This window comes from Tenrec ecaudatus, chromosome 13 (assembly GCF_050624435.1).
Source record: "Tenrec ecaudatus isolate mTenEca1 chromosome 13, mTenEca1.hap1, whole genome shotgun sequence".
NCBI classification, from domain to species: domain Eukaryota; kingdom Metazoa; phylum Chordata; class Mammalia; order Afrosoricida; family Tenrecidae; genus Tenrec; species Tenrec ecaudatus.
Window position 1 is genome coordinate 55,339,889 of NC_134542.1, and position 23,176 is coordinate 55,363,064.

The following is a 23,176-nucleotide window of genomic DNA, read 5'->3' on the forward strand; positions in this document are numbered from 1 at the left end:
CACTCACCAAGCATAAATAAGAGACCGTCACATAGAACAACCCTACCCAGAGGGCAACAAAAAGAAAACAGACCCCAAAATAGCAATGGCTTAAGGATGGAAAGAAGTCAAGAATGATACACACACACACACACACACAACCAAACACACACACACACACACACACACACACACACACACACACTAATGAGAAAGGAAAATAGGAAAACTCCCTAGAGCATGCAGATCCAGAAGGGCCTGGTTGAATTTTTTTCTTCAGGGTCAGGGCAGCTTCCATGGGGTCCAGGTTCTGCCCCACTCATGTAGGGACGGCGTTTGCTCATCCTGGAAGAGGGCACAGCCACCATGCTGGCTCTGCAGCTTCAAGAGACGCTCGACCCCCTTATGCTTCTCCTTCACCAGTTGGCGGAAGTGTCCTCCGCCCTCCAAGGCCACATAATTGCAGTCAGAAAAGAAGCCCAGAGAGAGGTAGGTGTAAGAGGCCTGCAGATGCAGGTTGAACAGACGGTGGACGCCGGCCTCAGCTTCAGGGGAATAATTCTAATGGATCTGAGAGCTCATGATCGGTCAGTTTGGAGGTCACCACACACAAAACAAAACAGTGTTCACTGATCCTAATAAGAGGGGATGTTCAAGAAAATGGTCCCGGAGGTTACGTCTGGATAGGAAACTGGAGAGTGGTCGAAAGTTGGTCAAAGGGAGTCCCCAGATCTGTTCTGTTCAAACTCTGTTGAGTTAGACACAGATCCATGGGACCACAGGGTGAGTTTAGGGGGCTGAAGTTCAAACTCAATTCTTAAAGCAGTCAAGTACAATCCTTATCTAAATTTATCTTAATCCTCATCTAAACTATTCCACTGATACAAAATGTGGCCTTAAGCCTCTGGTTGCATTGTCTTAAGCCAGGGCCAGGCCTTCCATCAGCTGTTTTGACCTTCTGTCAGCCATTTTCACTAAGCAGCATGGTCTCTGAGAAATTCAATAGGCGATTTCACCCTCTGAGCTCAAAACATACATCAATCACATTCATTTTTGCCATTTCAAACAGGAATAACCAAAGACAACAACCAAACAAAATAATCAAAACTTTAACTTCCCATGTTCTTTCCAGAAAACAACCCAGTAAACTTCATGGCCTTATCTGACCTCTGGCTAGACAAAGAAGGAAAACTACCATGAGGCAGAGGTCAGCAAGCATCTTCTCTCCATCTTCAGGATTTGTTTCTCTAGTACCCCACTCCTGGTACCATAATGTGTTTGTGTGGGTTGACTAGAGGAACAAATTCATAGACACGCATGTGTTTAAGAAAGAGTTTTGTATAAAGGACTCTCTGCTTCACATTCCTAATGACCAGCCACATGGAACTACACTAATGGAGCTAGAGCCCTGGAGCTGGAAGAGCCACATGGAGACCCACACCAGTGCTGAGCTGCTTTCACCACCACCGGACCCACAAGACTGGCCTGAGAGCTTCCTGCATTCATTGTCATTGCATGTGTTGCGTGAGTCTGAAGAGGAATTTATAGATTGCTATCAGACATATGGGCTACTATCAGACTTAATGGATTTGATCTGGATTGAACTGGGATGTTTTCTTAATATTCAATTACTCTTTATATAAAGCTCTTTCTTATACAGATAAGCATGTCAATGAATTTGCTTCTCTAGGCAACCCAAACGAACACAAACCCTGTATAGGGTATCTGAGGTTGTAAATCTGTAATGGGAGAAAATAGACTCATCCTTCCCCTGTACAGCAGCTTGTAGGTTTGAATCATCAAATGAGGTTAGCGGGCCAATGCTTACCCTGGCTCCCCAAGTTGAAGAAAACTACTTAAAAGAGTTGCCGTCCTATATGGAGGAAATAGGGCACATTCTGAGTTTTGGTTTTTTTTTTAAAGATCATTTTATTGGCGACTCTTACAACTCTGGCTATAATCAATTGTATCACACATATCTATATATACTGTATATACTCATGAATAAGCTGTTTTTCGGCACATATATAATGCAGTTTTTGTGATAAAATTAGGTGCCTCGGCTGGTATTTGGGTCGGCTTCTACTTGAGTATATACGGTATATTGCCATGTTCTTTTCTAGATATTTACTTTCTATTCAGCTCTAGGGATCAGCTCCTCCTTTTGTCCGTCCCTCACCGCCCCCCACCCTCATGGCCCCTTGATAGATTATAGATTATATTTATTTTCTTATCTCACACCAACTGCTGTCTCCCTTCCCCTCTGGTTTCTGTTCTTCCCCCTGGAGGTGGGTGAGTGGTTATGTGCCATTCATGTGATTGGTACCCCCTTCCTCCTCTCTCTCTCCCCCACTTCCCCCTACCCTTTTGGTATCACTATTCCCATTCCTATTCCTGGGTTCTATGTGTCATGAGCTTTATCTCTTGTCTATCCCTATGTACACATTCTGGTCCAGTCCAGAGTGGAAATCAGCACTGGGGTCGTGATCGTGGAGGGTGAGGAAGCCTCAAGGAACCAGAGGTATATTGTAGGATCCATCGGTACTCTACTGCACCCTGATTGATTCATCCCTTCCCTGTGACCCCTCTGTGGGGGGATGTTCCATTGTCTACAGATGGGATATTCTAAGTTGTTAATTGAAAAAAGTTTAATGGACTGTTTGTTTATGAAGCTCTAGACATGCTAGGCTGTTAATTTCAAGGTCAGCAGTTTGAAACCACCAGCTACTCCATGGTAGAAAGATGAGGCGTTCTACTCTTGCAAAGAACTGCAGCCTTGTAAACTCATAGGGGCAGTTCTACTCTATCTTATTCTGGTCCCTGTGAGTCCAGTTCAACTCCATGGCAGAGAGTTTGAGAATCAGGATTAAGGAAACCTTGATGGAACTACAGCATCATGATGATTAGATGCACTACACCCTTATGATATCCAATCTTAACTGGTCTTCAATATCTCACAGCAGTTAAGTTTGAGTCAGACTGGTAAGAGATTCAATGACAGTTTAACACTTTCTATGCTGTGACCTTTGGTAATTAAAAAAAACCTGCATTTTGCTTTCCTTACTTGTAAAATGAAGATGGCAATAGTTCAGAAGATTGTTCAGGGAGGTAAATGAGAAAATGTAACTCAAATAGCAGCACCTGACACAGTACACACATACTGACAAATATGAAATTTATTATTCCTTATTTTATTCCTATTAGAGATATTATATTATCTATAAACTACTATTAATTAGGATTGGATTTGACTGTGAGTAACGGAGGAAAAAACAATATAAAAGAAGCTTATATATAAATTTATCTTTCACTCAATACCCAGGTCTAGATGGACCAGGTGTGGTATAGCAGCTTTGCTCCAGGAAATCCACATATTGTCCTTAGTGTTCTCCTACCCTTATTGAGGGAGCCCTCGTGGTGTCATGGGTAAGTGTTGGGCTGCAATCTGCATGGCCAGCAGTTTGAAGCCACCAGCAGCTCCAAGTCAGAATGATGGGGTTTCTACTCCCAGAAACAATTACATTCTTGGAAACCACAAGCGGTCACTATGAGTCAGCACTGATTTGCAAGAGAGTCTGGGAAATGTAGTTTTTATTTCCAAGGAAGGAAGAGATACTAGATAATGAAGACAATCAACAATCTCTACCACGGCCAGATGTTTTTTCAAATTATCCTCACCATGCTCTCTAGTCCCCTGAAGGTCACTTTTTTGTTCTACTATCTTTCCTACATTTTTTTCTTTTCCCCTTTCTTAAGATGGCATTGTAAGTGTGGGTCCCTTTCCAGATTTATTTCCCACTTATCTCGTTCATATGTGTAATGCATATTATTTCTGCATTTTTCTACCATATTCACTTGGTAAAGCAAACTGTTTGCTGAGGATGTCATTTTCTAAGGATTTTTAAGTCCAAAACCTATTCATGATTCAAAGCTCAACTCAAATGTCAGGTTCCTCCGAATGTGTTTCAACCACAGTTAGAAACAGTTCTTTCCAGTGGTTCTTCTCGCACAGCCCCGCATGACTTCAGTCTGCCTTCCATGTACAAGACATCTGTATGCATTTCTCTAAGTAGAAGGAGTCCCAAATCTATATTTTATAAGGCATCATATCTCTTTCTTATACAATGCTTTGTGTGTTTTAAGTATTTTTAAATGTATTAAACAGAATTTTAAAATGTTCTTTAAATTCATACAGGAATGTTACTAAAAATAATTGAATGCATATGTAGAAGCTATGCACAATAGATTTGTTTCTGCCTTTTCATGCATACAATTTTATAGTTATATATGTATATATACATATATATAAACTTGTGAAAGCCAAAACCTATATTACAAGGTGGAAACTTGTCAAAGAAGGAAAATTAAATTTTCCCTCCATTACAATAAGCAATTAAAAAGGAGAAAGACTACATCTTACACCTTTTCAAAGGCAAAAAAAAATGAGTGAGATGTATAAACTCAAAGCAATACTGTTGCGTTCTGGCTCTCAGATGATTAACTAAAAAGCAAACTCGCCACCAATGAGCCGATGCTGACTCAGCATTCCTATAGGAAGGGTAGAATTTCCCTGTGCATCTCCAAGCCAGTTACCATTTACTAGATTAGAAAGCCACCCTCCCTCAGAGAGGCTGGTGGTTTTGAACCATTGATCTTTTGGATGGCAACCCAGCACATAACCACTACTCCATATGTTTCACTGAATCTTATAAATGCTTCTATGAAACCAACATCTTCCTCCTTTCCCATTCAACTGTTCTTCCTCTTGGATTGTCTCTAGCGTGGGCAACTTTGTACTTGTGAAAAAATATTCAAACAGGTATTAGGATGAGTCAAAAAGTATTGGTACATAATTATATAAACCTTGAGTAAAAAAATTTCAAAATGTGAAGCAATTGTTCTCGACCTATCCTCTATCTTGGTCTGGATACTTTTGAGGGCACCGTTTCTATCTCTGTATCTGTTTCCTGAAGAATCTTGCCCTCTTCCATTCACCTCACACCAAAAGCACAGCTCGGCTTCCTGGATGGACTCGAGTCGTGCTCCTTGTTAATGTTCTTTGGGCTTGGGGAACAAACATAAGTCTGATGGGGCCAGATCAGAAATATAGGGTGGACGAGAGAAAGTTTCCCTGAAAATTCTCTGAAATTGTCGAAGATGATCAGGTGCCTTGCCATGGTGGAAAAAGAAGAATTCCTCGATGTAACTTCCCTTTTTATTACCGAGTATAGCTTTTTATTACCGAGTGTAGCTTTACATTTCTCAAAAATTATTCCCAGTAACTCCTTGCGATCACGCTTGTGTTTTGAAACGCTCGATCAAGATTACTCGTGTGGAATTCTAAAATGCAATGCCAATATCTTCCGGGTTGACCTCTCTGCCTTGATTTTAACTAGGTCAGCAGATCCTTCCTGAAGCCGCTCTTTTGACTGGATCTTTTGTTCTGAACTTACTCTAAAGAGATGCACACACGTGTATGCTTACTGCTTTCAGAGACATGCTTAAACCAGTACATGTGCAAACTGGAGCCCTAGTTGTGATACTTTACTTATTCCTGAAGATAGTTTTTAAAAAGGAATTTATGGAGGAATAGTTTATCTACAGTAAAATGTACTAAAAAAAAAAGCGTAGTGGCCCACATTAGTTAACTTCACTGGTTAACTAAGAGTATTACAAATGTGAAGCTATCATCTATTTTCTGTATCTTTCTGAAGGCTTAAATTTTAAATGATCTCTCAATAGGTTCTGCGGGCAAATAGTGGACATTTTTTAACTGCTGCGAATTATTTGAAAATCCTTACCACCAAAGGAACTGTGAAGGCTATACTTTACATGATCCAGGAACTGGAAACCTCAACTGTGCTTTTTAAAACTTAATTGTTTTTTATACTCTTTTTCAGAAAACTACAGCAGGGGGAAAATCTACAACGGGAGCAATTTTTCATAATAACTTTACTAGGCTGATGCACATGGGATGACGTATTTTCAAAGAGAGAAAACCCAAAAGGAAATAAAAAGCGACATGTACTAATTACAGTTGCCATAAAATCACACAAGCATGGCAAAATATATGATTACTACTTTAGGACTGCCAGGGTACTTTCAACTACACATATAAGCAAACATGACAGGACTTAGGACTCGGTAACAAAATGCTTTTTAATGTAAAATGTAGAGCAACGCAAACATTGTGAATACTTCCATCCGGACCTAACCTCATTTACGCAAACATATTCAGTGACCGTCTAGGCCAGTATGTCTAAAGTTAGTGACCGTAGAAATGGATTTTCTCTGTGTTGGCTCTTCTCAGAGTTATACACACTTGTGAAGTGTTTGGGTTCCCGTAGAAACACAAAAGAGGTAAGAGTTTTCTTCAAAGAGGCAAGAGCTGTGTTCAAATTCTAATACAGTATAATTTTATATTTGTATTGATCATTGAGAATGTACATAGCAAAATATACACCCGTTCAGCCCCTTTCCCTTGTACAGTTCAGTGGCCTCGAGGACATTTTGAATTGTGACCCTTCTCACCCTCTTTTTTGGAGCCCCCACAGCTCTCCTCTAATCTTTTTGAGATGCCGCTGTCCATTCGACCCCACATACGGACTCTCAGGACAGCTGAGCACTTCAGACAGACAGTCTTTACCGAGCGCAGCTAAGCTTCTGTTTGGTTTGTGGAAGACCTTCAGGGACAACTTTGCTTTTTAGAGATTATCACAGCACAAAAGTTTACAGATGCTTAGAGGGCAGTCATTCCAGGGGTCCAGCCGCCTCCGTGATTGCAGTCTCTCCGGATGACACGAGAATTTGACATTCGGTTCTACTTTTGATCTGTTCTTTTCTCCTTTCGATCTTCTATAGAATCTTCCGTGGAAATGTTCAGCGACGATTATTGGGCACCGTTCATATCTTTGGCTTTCAAGGCAGAAGAGGGAGTTGTTCATGGGGACAAACAGCCACACATCAACTGCTTCCTCTTGTTCCTGGATCTGTCTTCCCCTGCTGCTCCAGGTGAATAGAAACCAATCGCTGTGCCTTGAATATAGTAACCTTTTCATGGTCCTATTGTGTAATAGTTTTAAAGACCTAGAAAATTTGATCTCTAATTAAATTTGTTTGTAGTGCTCTTAAAGAACACAATCTTTTCCCTACATTCAGCATCTTTTGGTTTTACCTAGCAGCACCAAACCCTTCACTGCAGCACCCCCTTCCCAGACCTGCTCTCATCAGCCGAGGCTACAGACCATCGTCACCTCTAAATTAAAACTTTAACCATCAGCTTAAGAAAAACTATGTAATTTAAACCCCAGCTTGTTAATGACTTGTGACAGCTCACTATGAGGCCTCTACAATGAGTTTGTATGTAAAAGAAGAAACAAAGTTTGTATTTAAGAGAGAAAATGACTCTTTGGGTAAAAAATTGCAACTCTTAAATGCAGCACTTGTTCTCAGGATTAAGCCCAGTACTGCAGCCACAGTGTCAATCCATCTTGTCGAGCACCTGCCCTGCCACTCCATTTTACCGAGTATGATGTGCTTCTTCAGGGACTGGTTTGTCTTGATAACCAGCCCAAAGTGAGAAAACGTCTCGCCATCCTTGTCTCTTAGGAGCATTTTGACAGTGCTTCTTCTAAGGCCTATTTAATTGTTCTTTTGGCAGCGCAATGTCCATTTTGATATTCTCTGTCAGCCCCGTACTTCAAATGTTTTAAATCACAATTTCCTTTCCATAAAACGTTTCAACCAACCCAATAAGAACTTATCAAGGATAACAATACCAGTAATATAGTTCACAAGAAAAACTTCACCAAAGATTAGTTAAAAATGGCGACGCCAGTACATGGACAGGGATCTGCCTAATCCAGCAGAGGACTTGAAACACAGGGTATCATTGCCGATGCCAGAGGGATTTTGATTGAAAGCAGAGAATACCAAGATGATTAGCTGTATTTTATTGACTATGCAATTGTATTCGACTATGTGGATAATAAAAAATTACAAATAACACTGCAAAGACTGGGAATTCCAGAACCTCAATTGTGCTCATGAGGAACCTGTACACAGACCAAGAGACATTTGCTCTAACAGAACATTAGGGCACTGTGTAGCTCCAAACCTTGCTCGCCGGGAGTGAAGAGGACTTGTGGCTCTCACCGACGGAGATCAAACACCACAGCTTTCAATATGTATGACACTGCAACATAAAACAAAGCAAAAACCTCTTAAAACAAAATCCAGCAAGCAACTTCAAGATCAAATGAAAGCCATAATATTGTCACAGAGTTCACTTTATTTGGATCCAGTCAGCACCCACGAAAGGAGCAATTAAGAAATAAAATGATGTGTTGCAAAGCACTTTAAGGCTTAGGGTGTCCCTGACCTAATCCATGGTATTTTCAATCACTGTTTACACACGAGAAAGATGGGCATCTAAGAAGGAAGACCAACGAGGAACTGATGCATTAGAATTGTAGTATTGGTAAAGATCATGGACTGCTAGAAGCACCGAGTCTGACATGGAAAAAGTGGTGAAATGCTTCTTGGAAGTGAGGGAGGTAAGATTTCGTCTCATGTCCTCAGAAGTACCAGGAGAAAGATGTCCTGTCTGGCGCAACGCGGAAGACCCTAGAGGACATGGATGTTACAGTGCCTGTCCTCGCGGACCCAAGGACGGTAATGATTGTGGGGACAGGGCAGGGCCAGAGTTTGGGTTGCTATGGGTTGTAACTATCTGATCTGTACCTAAAAACAACAACGTTAGCTTATGTACTCTTTTACAAAATACAGAATATTTTGTAATTGACTTACAAACTCAATAAAAGTCTAAGATATGCTAGGGCCCAAAATAACAAAGTGCTACTCTCTTCCTGGCTGGACTCCTCCTTCCAGTCCATGACGTCAGTCCTCAATGTGTTCAGTTTTGGAACCATACCTAACATACAAGAGTATTTGACCAGAGGGAGTATCCGTGGAATAAGGAGGGGAAAAAAAACGATGAAAAAAAAGAGGAAGACAGAGAGTGGAGGCCAGAAAAAGAAACAAAACCGGAACATTCCTTAATTCATTGAACATACATTTATTCTGTGCCACCTACGTGGCAGGCCTGTTAGTCTGTCTTCTGGATAGATGGACAAATTCCAGATTCTGACTGTCTCCGGGAACTTGACTTGTCTCACTTCTGAAGAGTGCATAACGATTGGCTGGGCGCGGGGCGGGGCGCGTTCTCAGGGATGAGTCGGTCGGGAGAAGCAATGTTGCCTGGTGGAGCCCAGCAGCTGCTGTGTTCTGCAGAGCGCGTCTGTCAAGCAGTGGGAGGAAGGGCGCTTGGCGCTACCAGCCCACTCTCAGGAGAAATTCGCCCCCAAAACACCCCCTTCCCCCCAATGCTCCTGCTGGTGCCTTTAGGGGAGGTGTCGCAGAAAGGCAACTTTTGCTGTCACTTAAGGAACTTAAAGGGCGGGGGCGGGGGTTGGACTAGGGGACTCGCTGGGAGAAAGGTGTCCCCGTCGGTTTCCTCTTAGGGCTCGCCGGTAGGAAGCAGTGCGCGCAGAGTTCGCGGCCAGGTGGAGAGCCGGCCCCGGGCGGCGGGGCGCTGCGACCGGGTAGGGCTCTCCGGGCGCAGTTCCCCGTCCGGCCGCGCGAGGGCGCCGGCGCGGCAGATCAGGTGACCGAGCGCCCGTCCGGGGCTGCGGGAAGCGGCCTCGTTCTCAGCCGCCGGAGACGCCGCTGCCGCCGCCACACCTAGTGGAGGGGCCGGGGAAGGCGGCTCGGTGGGGGCTGGGAGCGCGCGCCCGGGGTGGGGACGGAAGGGCGGCGGGCGGAAAGGCAGGCGGCTGCGGGGGAAGGGGTCCCGAGGCGTCCGCCGCGGCTCGCTCTGCCACGGGCGCAGGATTGGGACGCGGGCGCCATGGACGCGCTGCCCTGAGGCGGAGGTCGCGGGCGGGCGGGCGGGGCGGAGGCCCGAGCGAGGGGACTGCGGAGGCCGCGGGCCGGCGGCGGCCCCACCGGCACCACCATGTCGCGCTCCGTGCTGCAGCCCAGTCAGCAGAAGCTGGCGGAGAAGCTCACCATCCTCAACGACCGCGGCGTCGGCATGCTCACGCGTCTCTACAACATCAAGAAGGTGCGCACGGGCCGCCGAGGCCGCGGCGGGCGGGGGCGGCGGGCCCGGGAGGGAGGCCCGCGGGGCGCGGGCGGCGCCGCGCGCAGCAGTCGCAGCCTCGCCGCGGCAGGCCCGGCCCGGGGCGCGGGGAGGCGCCGCGGCCTAATGCGGCGGCGTCCCGCTCCCTCCCGGAGACGCCGGGAAGCCATTTCCCGGCTCCCGGCGGCTGCATCCAGCGCCGGCCCAGGGCGGGGGCGCCGCCGCCCGCTCCCTCGCGTCCGCGCCCCCGGGCTGGGGTGGGGGTGGGGGGCTCGGGAAACGTGGGGGTTCCCAGACTGGGGGAGCCCTGCCGGGATCTGGCGGAGACGGATCCCCCGCCGCCCGGTCTTTGGTGTGTGGGAATGTGGGAAGGGCATGGCTACGGCACGGAGCCTGCATCCCCCTCCCCCCCACTCGGCCACTCCGGTCCGGTTCGCTGGATCGAACCCCGCTGTGAGCGAGCGAGCGAGCGAGCGAGCCGGCGCGTGGGCCTGATTTCGTGTCGTGAAGGGGGGAGTGAGGGTGGAACCCGTTTCCCCCCGAAACACTTCTGCTCCGTGAGTCACGGGAACAGGAATAACCGCCTTCGCGCCGTGCCCTCGGCCCGCCCCCGCGCGGGAAGTTTCCCAGGCCGCTCTGCCGCGCCGAGAACCCCGTGTCTGTCCCAGGGGAACTGTCACGACGCCGGAGCCTGCAGGTTGAGAGCATGTCCCCAGACTCGGAGCAGCCAGCCGGTGGACCCGGTGGAGGTCTTTACGCGACTCCAGCTGAGTTAAAGCATTTTCGGGTGGCTGAGTCCTAGTTATGAAAAAAAAAAAAAAAAGTCAACACGTAGTGCATTCATTTATTTTAGGAGCAATCGACAAAAAGCCTTTTAAGAAAAGCGTGGTAAATTTGAACGAATGTCCTCGTGGGAAAATGAAAGAGGAATTTTGTGTGCACCCATCATCTTAATGATTCTTTTTGTGGGGTTTGTAATGTGTCACGGATGTTCCCTTTTATTTACTCCTAGGAATATGACTACTGGTTTGAGAATTAGGAGTTAAAAATCAGTACCATGGGGTTCAAGTGTAAACTTTGACGCAGACACGGTACCCGTACTTGTAAAAGGGTAGTGACTGCTATAATAATAAATTTTGCATAAGGATAGTTCTCTTCCAGTTGCTCCCATGGATGCAAGATTGATGGACTATATCCAGCCCAATCTAAAGTGTAACTGGAACATATCTGCACTGGGTTACATTTTACTTGCCAGGAGGTCAGCTTCATTAACGGAAAAGCCTTCTCCGTATAGTATGATGCTTGGGTTATACATTTATGTAGGTTAGGAAAAATTTAGGTACTATTCTCCGTAGTAGGTTGCATTGACCTGAGTATTTTGTGAGAGTGTGCTCCTCAGTAAACATGGAAATTGATTCCTACACCGAACAAAGCAAATTCAGACAATTACTGAAAGTTACTAGACTTGTGGTCTTGCGGTTGAAGGAAATGGGTTATGATGGTTTCCAGAAGAGGAAGTGAAAGTAACATCAAAAGTGATTTGGGTAAAACGCTTTTAAAAAACTTTTTACCTTATGAATGCAAGTAAACTTCACGTTTTACCGTAGTCAGCTTGAGAATATTAAAGTTCCAGAGACTTGAACAGTTCATTGTATTTCCACAAAAATCCTATATTTCTTACTTCCTGTTTTGAGAAACTGTAGGCTGTTGAACTAGCAGAATTTAAAGTAAATTGAATGTGATAGTGATTACATTTATGTGTCAGTATCTTGAGTTTTTGAAGTACTATGTTTCAGCACTTAACACTTTTTGATCTATCTTGCGTGACATGAATTTAGGGCTTTATTTTGAAGGCAGTGGGTTTGGTTTGGTTTTCTAGAGCCTTAGTTGGTTTGGTACACGAGGCCGTTTTAATGAATACAGCATGTATATAACCTGACCTCATTGTAATAATAATAATGCTTGGTTTGCTCTACTTGTATAACTGTGTATAGATGCATTAAATAGATTTTGGGTCTTTGTTGTCTGTAAGACTAGCCTGCCTTCCCAGCTGCCTAGGAATTGAAACATTTGTTCAAAAATCTTGCCAAAAACAGTATGATCTGTTCACCATGTGTTTATAAGTTTCATGCTGTCTGCATTCCTGTGACAGTATAAACCACATAATCTTTTAAATCTCAAGATTTATAGTTTCCAAAAGCTGCCACCTTATAATAGATGTCAGCCAGTCTATTATCATAGTTTTATTAATGCATGTGTGCATTAGTTTATGTGCCAGATTTGTATCTCGATTCCAATTGGAAGTCTACTTTGGAACTATCCTAGTGAGTGTCGACAGTGACAGTGCTAACATCACTTTCCTGATGTCCTCTAAAAGCCAGAGTCACCCCTGGTGCTGTGGAGCTGGTGCAGACTCAGCACCCCTATGCGGAGGACAGAGTCCAACCACCCCACAGGGGTTCCGCGACTTCTTTCAGAAGTCCACTGCTGCATCTTTCCCTTGGGATAGCTGGTGGGTGACAATGTCCAACCTTCCAGTTAACCATTTTACCAGTTAATATAGTCAATAATTATATGCTTTAAAGTTTATTAAGGACATGAAACAAGGTTACTGGGAAAAACAGGGAAAGTCAGCAGTAAAAAAGTGAGATTTTTATATACATAAATTATGGGAACTTTAAGGAACTTACCTACTAGGGGATGTAAGAACAGACATAAGGGAGACAGGGAAAACATGTGAAGGTGACAAATACATTTTACATTTAAATTTATTTGTTCCTTAATTCCTCAAAATTTATGTTAATTTATGCCTTCTCCTTATTTAATAATGTACTCCCTTATGTGGTGATTTCCACGTTTCATCAGACTGCTTTTAGATGTCTTTTGCTGGCGTAGCAGTTGGTATCTTGGTGAAATGAAGAGCAGTGGGCCAGGAGTTAGGAGACCAGCGGTTCAAGCCTCATTCATTTGTCCTTGAGATGTCAGAGGATTTGAAGTCCCTGAAGTTCACTTTTCCTCATTTATACAATGGAGGAAATCTTAAAAGGAGCACTGAAGTCTATTCTGGATCTGATGGTGATTTTTCAAGTTCATTGTGAAGTTGTGTAGAAATTATGACCTCTTTTGAAACTAATAGCGCAGTTAATTTTCTATAAAATGGGGCATTAAATACCGTATATACTCTAGTGTAAGCCGACCTGAATATCGGGCGAGGCACCTAATTTATTTTTACCACAGAAACGGCACTAAAAATGTGCTGAAAAACTCAGTTTATACACGAGTATATGCCATACTGGTTCAGTGTATTTTGCAGGTTGTTTGTGAAGTTTAAAGATGGTGGATAAAATATGTGATAGTTTTAAAAACTGTCTTAATAAAAAAAAAACTCTTAATATTGAATTCTTTAGGAGTCTGAACAAATTTGGGGACAAACTTTAGTTTGCCCAATCTCAAAACTTTATACAGAGTTAATTGAGCTAGTTGTTGTTGCCACTTACCCTTCCCTTTCGGCCTGTCTGCTGTGCCCTCACCAGCATGAGCTCCGGAACTAGTAACGAGGGTCTCAGTACTGGCACCCTTTACCTTTTGTTAAATTATCGCTTCAACTATAAATTTTAAGATTTGAAGCACTTCACTTTAAAAACATAGCGGAACTTATTTCTTTTCTCTCCATAGTTCTTTCCCCTGATTTTGGATAAATTTATTTCTTGAGGGGGAAAAATGAGCACCAATGGCAGTGTAAAATGGAATATTTAGCAGGATTTGCTCATTTGGTGTGAGTGGCAGGGGTGGAGATTTTTGTGCAGGGCAAAGGGAAGGGAAACACCCTTACCTTTTAGTACTATGTTTCCCTCCATATAGACCAGTGGTTTTATTTCAAAGTCAGTCCAAAGTGAAAGTATATTCCGAAGATTGAATTGTGGCAAATTATATGTTAATAGGCATTATGACTACAGTATTGGTTTTTCTTCAAGTGGGATTTTGGAACATACGCCATTATGTACTTTTGTTTGTTTTCATTATGTACTTCTTAAATATGTTCAGAAGAAAACATCCCTTGAAAAAGCTAAATTTAAATAATATGCATACTGTTTAAAAAACCAAATCCTGTTATGTCTGTAGCTTTATTTTTCAAGGAAGCTGCTTTTAAAAATGGAAGCTTCATCATTTGTTTTATGCTGGCTGGCAGGCTGATGGGATAAAGACCACTGAAAAATCCTTAAGAAAAAGGAATTATTTTTCAGGGGCAGTGATAATACATACATCTTACATTTTTTTCTCTGAGGAATTGTTAGTTTACATAATAACGCTTTTCAGTGTTAACAAAAGAAATCCATATTTTTGTTAACACAAACATTACAGAAATGTGTAACTTCTAAAGTGAAAATCATCTGCCTGCCCATCTCCATGTCAATAAATAAGAAGCTGAATACGCTTCTACCCTTTTCCATATAAATGCTTACATATGTACATGAACACTTTATTTTATGATTAAATTAGATTAATTACAAAACAAAAATCTGAGAACCTCATGGAGCAGGACACTTAAGAGAGTCTTTAATCTGTTCCTTGTATACTTACATTTCAAAGAAATTAAAGGAAGATTCTATAGAAGAATTCTGAACAAAAGGGAGTAAAATATGGGAGAGGGAGTCAAATTCTCACTGAACACAGACTTTTTGAGCTACTGAGAATGAATGGCCCTGGACAGTGCTGTCCAGAGGGAATCTTTCGCCCTTAGGCTGAACTGTCCCTGGGTGAGCATTGTGTTCTTTTAAAGAACTGTGTGTGATCAGATTGAAATAGCAACACAGAAGTTAGAGGTGGATTAATTAGAAAAAGAATATTGACAAGGCAGAAATTGAGGTGTCATTGAATTATACTTGCAGAAACTATTGGATTGGTGTAAGTTATGCTGTATATGTCTATCAAAAATGAAATAGCCCAATAAATTCAATATTTTACCAATAAGGAGACCTAGGTAAAGTTTTTCAGTGTCAAAAGTCTTTGTACTTACTCATTTAGAATGATTAGAAATCAAATTCATATTCTTGTTTGATAACATGTCAGCAAAGTTAGTCTTAAGTAAAACTCTTAACAGTAATTTTGAGCCAAGCTTCAGAGGAGTGTACCTTTGATGTTACTAGAATTACGTGATTTCATTCCTCCAAACCTTGTGACCAGTTAGCCAATAGTAATAATTGTGCTAATAATGATTCATAATAGATTAATGTAACTGCCACTTCCTGAGCATTTTATTTAGTGCTTCGTATCATTTATTTATCCTTCGAGCAATTCTGATATGTAAGCACTTGTTTTACAGATAAAAAAGCTGGATTTTGGAGAAGCTTAATTTGTACAAAGGCACAGAAGATTGAAAATTTTGGCATTTTTTCTTGACCCTTAAGTCTGCCTCTTAAGTATTTTTGCATGTAGATATACTAGTTATCAGTGAACTTTTTTGGGAGAGGTTTCTCCTGAACCTTGCCTGTAGAAAAATATAATCAGATTTTTAACACATTATAACCCTAAATAAATAGGTATATTTTAGAAATATTTCATTTGCATAAAATGTGTGTAGATTTGTAGGAAATGATCAGAAGATGTTATCTGTGTACTGCAGTGATTATTAATGGAAACTTTTATTTGACTCTAATGTAGTAAAATTGTAGTTTAAAATAGGAATTTTAAAACTTAATGTACTCAAGTCTTTAATGTTTTCTTGGAGAAATATTTTATTTTATATTCATATTAAGTTAGTTTTCCTTTTGTGATTATTTAGAAAATTTTGATTCTGATATGTCAAATGATCAAAATAAAAGAATTAATTCTCTACAAGTAATGTAAAGAAAAGAAGGTAGAGACTTGGTTAAATTATATGAAGAGTGTATATATAAGCAGAAAGGTTAATGTGCACTAAAAGAAACATTGAAATAGCATTTATCTTACTTTTTAGGACACATGTAGTCATACTCACCGAAAGATAATTCGTTTAATTTTGAAATTTCAAATATACTTTTCCATTTTTATTTTTACTCTAAAAGTAACATTTTTACTTGGAACATCCTTACCACCTACTTGCCCCCACTGAAAAGTTTAAGAAATGCAATTAAGAAAGCATTAAAAAAAAGCATGATCAATAAATTTGTTTCTCTGTATGAGACAGAAAAATAGTAGTACTCTTTTTACACTCTACCCTCCAGTTTTCAAAAATCTACCATTTAAAAAACTGCATTTATTAGCAAATGTACAGTTAATTTAAATCCACTTCTCACTCTTGCTTTTTAAACTGTTTAAAAAAACTTTGGATCATTTGACTTATCCTTTTTAGTTAGTTCCAAATAGATGTGTATTCCCAACTATATATATTATTTATTCCAAATATTCATATATATATATATATATACATATGTAGCATAAAACTCATTGACTTTGCGTTCATCCCCACCCTCGTGACACTGTGGGGTAGCAGCACTGTCCCAGGGGGTTTCCAGGCTGGTTGAAACACTGACTGAATTTTGGATAGGAGAGTGCTTATTCTCCCGGTGCCACCATTACTCCAGGCTCAGATGTCTAGAAGGTTTCTTTCATTCATTCATTTACTCATCGTGTATTGAATGTCTTCCCAGGCATTGGGAAACTGATAAATTAATAGGCAGTTTCCATTACTGGGATATATAAGTGAGATTGTGGGAGATCTAAGAAGTAGCTTAAAGATTGTGATAAACATGGGAAGAGATAGTTATATTTGTGCATGGGTTCAATATGGGAATAGTTGCTTCAGCCAGGCAAGCTCACTAGCATCGAGTGAATTTTCACTCCGAGCGACCCTATGGGACAGGGGAGAACTACCTCTGTGAATTTCCAGCTGTTCACAGGAGTCGGAAACCCATCCTCCTCCTTCAGATCAGCTGGTGGTTTCAAACTGCTGATCCTTTTCTATTACAGCCCAACTCATAACTTATGGAGCCCGTAAGGAGCCCTTTCAGATTCCAAAATTTTGGATCAGTAAAATAAAGATAACAAAATAATGTATAAAGATATGCCTTAATATACCCTTCTTGCTGGCAGACGGTCTGTATGTAAACTTTTCCTAAAGTATATTGATGGGTTGGGAAAGGTAGATTGTTTTGGTTTTTTTTTAACCTTCCCGGGAGCTGAGCTCTCCGGCTGCAAACAATCTTCTCCCTCCCTCCCCACGAAAGGTAGATTCTTAATAAAGCTCTGATGTTAATTTTTTACTTTGGACAAATTATTTAACCTTTGGGGACTGTAATGTATTTGTAAGCTGAGGTCAGTGGCTCTTATTTAGGGACATACAATGGAATCATCAAAAAAAGGTTTATAAAAAGGCTCTTCTGGATCCCAATCCAAGTCTGCTGAATCAGGAAAAATACCTAAAGTGGTTCTGGTTTTGAGGATCACTAAAATCAATAGTGTTTACGTTCTTGTCCCCCCCCCCCCCATTGCTCATAGTGACTAATTTTATTCCTTTTATTACAATGCAGTTTCTGGAAGATTGTAGAGCTCTCTACTAACTCTTAACCCCTGTTGTATTCCAAATATATTTTTTTGTTTAATAAACCAGACTGATTGGTTTTACTGATTCTAATCCTTACAGTGATAAAGATTTTCCCATATTTATGGAGAACTTGTGCCTACAGAATATACATAATTTGAGGGCAATGGTAGTTCAGTGGTAGCATGCTTGCCTTCCATTTAGCTTGTCCATGCAATGCACCTCAAACCCAGCCAACACCAATTTCAGTGGAGGATTAATTCCAGATTAAGGCAGAGTAAGAAGTTAGACCCACTGATCTGCTTCTGACAAACTCAGTCAGTGAAGACCCTATGGAGTCCGGAGGCTTGGTCCTGTTGTGCCTGGATGGGATAGCACCATTTGGGTACCAACTGTAGGGCAGTTACCAACAACATTAATAACATTGTCTCTAGCTGGTATAAGCAGTTGACATGCTCAGCTGATAACCGGAAAATTGGTCGCTCAAGTCCACTCAGAGGTGCCTTGGAAGAAAGGCCTTTCTATATCTAACACATCAGCCATTAAAAGCTCTTTGGAGTGCACTTCTATTCTGACACGCCCGAGATTGCCATGAGTCAGAATCGATTCCACAGCAGCTAGGCTGATATTAACATAATTCTTTATTTAAAACATTTCCAAAACCAAGCTTCTTAATTAAAATGGTTGGCAATGGCTTTCTTCTTTTTTTCTGTGACCTAACAAAACTCCAGGGAAAGTGCTAATTTATGAAGCCGATGGTCATGTTGATAACAGCCATTGAGTTGGCTCCAGCTCATGGAAGCCTTAGATTACTGACCGAAACCTTGCTCGGTCGTGCCTCATCGCCACCATCTTCAGCACGCTCACCCCTGTCATTATGACAATTGTGCCAGTTCATGTCACCGCGGGCCTCTCTCTGACTCCCAATGCCATGTCCAGAGTACAGAGTTGAACAGTGTTCTGCTGAGCTTCTAAGGTTTTCTCTGGCTGACTTTCAGAAGGCGATCACAAAGCCCTTTTCCAGTCTGAGGCTTGTGTTTGCTCTTGATAGGCTTTTCAATAGTTATTGAAATTTGTCACACTGTATTAAAGATTTTGTTTTTTGTAATCAGAAAGTGAAAGAGCAGTAATTGCTTTTGCAGTTCATAATCTCAGGTGGTGCTTATCCTCTGAGGTTTTTTTAGTTTGTTGAAGATTCAGGTGGAAATTGTTGGGCCTTTTTTGCATTGAATTTGCAAAACCTGTTTCTTGATTTTTTTTTTGAGTCACCCTTAGTCTTCTGTCAAAAGTTGGTCACATTTTGTATTTTCATCCTCTTTCCTAACGTAACTCAGAGGGAACTAGTTTATTCCCTGTACTTGCAAGTAGCATTCTCATTTTGATCCTGAGAATCTTACTCATGTTTTTTTTCCAAATTAACTTATTGTATTTTTTAAAGCAGACTTTTGCTTCAGTATTTTGGCAAATGATGAGCTTAAATATGATATAAAAATAAAATTGACCAGATTTTTATACCTCGATAGTAGTTATTAATGGTTTATGAGCAACCGAGTCATTGGAAGAATGAAGCATGTTTTCATACATTGCTTTTTTCAGAAGTGTATTTTTTAGGTAGATCTTTTTAGTGCTTTGAAATCAAATAGGATTTTGTATTTGGGTCCTCCCAGTTAGTGGGTATAAAACTTAGAACAAGTCACCTAATTTCTCTGTATTTGATTTTTTTTAGCTTCATGGTAAGTATAAGAAATATATATTTACTGCATATACTTTCCTACGCACAGGTATACATCCACATCTACCTATGGAACCACACATATTTTTGGTTATTTTTAATGTTACAAAATTGTATACTATAGCACTTATCAAAATGGTCTTATATTATCAGGTACTTCTTAGTGTCTTTATTTACCTTAGTCAAGTTGTGCTGACTTTTATTTGGGATTTCTCTTCCCATCAGCAAGAGTAACAAGTGTATACTCTCTAAAACAACTCTCCTGTCCCGCCCCCATTTCTGGTAACATCAAAGAACTTTTCATTTATCTTTCACTCTTTTTGTAAAGTTCCAATCCTGTTATTTTCAGTTCAAGAAGGAAGGGCAGCATATTTTTATATGGTTTCATTTGTTACTTGATTGTTTACACAGTGATTTTTGTCATCTTAGGAAATGGATATGGTTGTCCCATTTTCATTATTTGATATTCCCTTGCATGCTTTGAATAGATAGCTGAATTTTTAAATAGTTAGAAATATCAAAGATAATATATTTTATTAAAAAACAAAACCTAGTTTGTAATCATTTTAGAATTCTGCACCACCTCAGACATGTTTATCAAACTTATGTAATATTCATTATGACATTTATGTAAGGAAATACTAATCTATAGCTACTTCTATTTGGGAAAATTCTTAAGTGGTTTCTACTTATTTTTAGTTATTTCATCCTATAATACTGTTCTGGAGGTAGATAGACTGGGTATAGAATTTATTAGAATGGCATTTAAGAATGATAATCAACTCAGCAAAAGTCAGTTGTATTTTGATATTTATGATAGTTTACAAAGTCTGGTGGTAACTTAAAGATTATGTTCTTAATTTCTTAACAAATTATCTTAGTCATGCTTGAGAAATGAGAGAATTCTTAATGAATTCCTGTTTCTATTTGGAAAATATAGAAATGTTTGCATTTATTTCTGTACTTGGCTTTGGAAGGAAGTTAGTTGATATATGTAAGAGACTCAATTTGAGCTCAAGTATAAGTCACCCAATAACACTATTTTTATTCTTGGCTACAGTATCTTTTTAAGGTATGTAAAATTTCAATGATGGTTTTGCTCCTGTTTTAATAGTTGCATGTAGTCTTTATTTTTTTTGTAGCATTGTATAAGTTGGTTTAGAAAGAGCACCAAGAAACTGACATGGTTGTACACTTACACAGTAGTATTTAAAGATAAGTGAATAGTGTAAATTCTATAGATCTATTGTGTACTAAGATTTGCTACTTAGAATACCTTTAAAGCTGTAGCAGCATAGAGTCTAGTCTGCTTGGTTATTCATGGTCTGCAGTGCATAAGCTCTCTACTACAGCGCATGTCGTCTGGCGATCATTGTTGACCCGTAACTCTCTCTCTCTTTATTACAATGCTTCCCCAGCAAGGACAAGTTTGGAAGGTTTGCAAAGCTTTTCACCTTCCCTCTGCCCGCTTGCCCGCTTCCAGATCAGTTTCATGTTTCATGACTTCTTTCTCTGCAACCCACAGCACAGCCGTGAAAGTGAGGGAGGAAACATTAAATTACAGTCCTGCAGTTCCTCACATAGGAAGACAGACAGAACTTTTCAAAGGACACGTCCTTTTTAAAACGGAGTAAAAATTAAATAGGAATGTTATAATTTTAATAATTCCCCAGAAAATAGCATCTTACAAGCAAGCAGTTAATCACATTCTGAAAGAGTGAACAATATTTAAGATTGTATTTTGTATTGCTAATAGTTCAGAAAAAAAACCCTTTGTAATAATATACCTTACATTTGTGTAGTATTTTATAGTTTACTACAGAGAATGCTATACTGCTGATGTGGTCAAAATGTAAACATCTCTATTTGTTCGTGTGCATGAGATAAAGAACAGATGTAGATTAATTGAAGTGTGACAGGTGTGAAGGAAGACAGTGTTGAACTTAAATGTTCAGAGGCACAGGCAATACACTAGCATTACATAGATGGTTTAGGCAGCTTCTAGTTCTTTTGAGTTAGGGCTTTTGTATTAAAATAAAATATTTAAAGTGAAGAAGGAAAACATTTTGGAGAAAAAACATTTAAATAAAGTTTTTATTTTACAACACTTAGAAACATGTCCAGTACGCTTCTGAATACCTAATTTTGTAATATTTTATTAGCTTCAGATGAATACAATCCTACCTCAAACCAAGACGTTTTTTCTTTTCCTTTATTTCCTTTTTTTTTTTTTTTTTTAGGTTTGAGCTTTTTCCCTCACTGCTGTTCTGCGCTAACTGCTTTGAAACTTCCCATGCATTTTTTTCAGTAGAAGAACATCTCTGTACTGTCTCCCATTGCACATCTCAGCTGTGACAATCCCTGCACTCTGCCTATTCATTTATCACCTGCTCACCAAAACCAATAAATCTCTCTAGTTTCTGATTACAGATTTGCTATTATGATTTGGTTTTAGAAGGGTTTATTTCACTTTTTTATTACTTTATTTTGTAGGCATGTGGAGACCCCAAGGCAAAACCATCATATCTTATTGATAAAAACCTGGAATCTGCTGTGAAATTCATAGTCAGGAAATTCCCTGCTGTAGAAACCCGTAACAACAATGTAAGTAATCTAAATGAAATTTTTGTATTCATTTCACCCATCCATAGGGAAAGAATTGTTGCTATAAAACTTATAGTAGTTCTGATTTATCTATTTATTTATCTTTTGTCATACAATTTAAGTACATCGATTTATAGCTTTTAGAGGCAAAATTCTTATATCTGTTACTGGAGAAAATGACTTTAATATATTGCCATTTTATTATAGAAAACAAGTTGAAAATTTCTCTATTTTTTTAAGCATGAGAATTTTAATATAGAACTACAATATAAATAATCATATGGATGGATACACTATAATCCGTCCAGTAAATCCCCTGTGACCATAGTCCAGGGAAATGAATAGCAGTACTAACTATCAGACAAAGAATATTGTAAAGATAATTTCTTATACTACGCTGTTATCTTCCAAGTTGCAACAGAGAGTAAGGACAAGCGTAGAGTATATAGAGAGGTTTAGGAGATATATACATATACACACACATATGAAAGAAGATAAGTATATCGAGAAGTGTGTACTAGTGTATTTTATGTTTATGTATGTCTCAGTTATTTTTACAGTCAAACTTTAAAGGTATAGTAATGTCTTCGTGATTCTTTTACTGTCTTTAGTAACCAGCATTGTTAGTTTTAACATTTGTTTCTTTGTATTTTAGTAGAAAAATTTTCCATAAATTAATGAAACGAGATATTGTTAAGATCTTTATTATCCCCATATTGTTTTCTCATGTGGGATATTTTTAATTATTATATTAAGGTATAGTTATTTTAAGAATCTTGTTATATATATTCTGTGGTAGTCTGAATAATAACTTAAGTAAGTAACTAATTTGAGAAGATGAAAAGTTAGTTTTCATTTACTAAAGCAATTTTATATAAATCTTATTGACTTGGAATCTTTCTGCATGTCTTTTATTTTTACTTTGACTTACTTCTTTTTTGTTTGATATAACCATATCACAATCCTTGCTGTTTCTTTTGCTTTATTTACAATGTTAGTCTTAAGAATAAGGCTCGGAGCTGAGCCCTCTCATATCTGATTTCCCTATATTCAAGAAGCTTCTTTTAAAAAATAGATTGCTCCCTTTTCATTTCCACAAATCATGTGTGTTTACTAACGGTTTGTGTTTTAGCCATCAATACCACTCTTACATAAAAACATTTTAGTGTAGGGAGAAAATAGCAGTTAGAGTTAATGAGAA

The 23,176-nt window shown here is 39.9% G+C and overlaps 1 protein-coding gene across 2 annotated transcripts in view; it reads left to right on the plus strand.

The window, feature by feature from the left end:
* Positions 1-9,795: 9,795 nt before the first annotated feature.
* Positions 9,796-23,176, plus strand: part of NCKAP1 (NCK associated protein 1) — a 93,263-nt gene continuing 79,882 nt past the window's right edge. The window contains exons 1-2 of one of the 2 annotated variants that reach the window (XM_075530084.1): positions 9,796-10,102; positions 21,865-21,975. In XM_075530084.1, coding sequence (XP_075386199.1) covers positions 9,995-10,102; positions 21,865-21,975 — 219 coding nt within the window. In that variant the 5' untranslated portion in view covers positions 9,796-9,994. The remainder of the gene's footprint in view (positions 10,103-21,864; positions 21,976-23,176) is intronic. The other variant, XM_075530083.1, reaches the window with a different exon arrangement.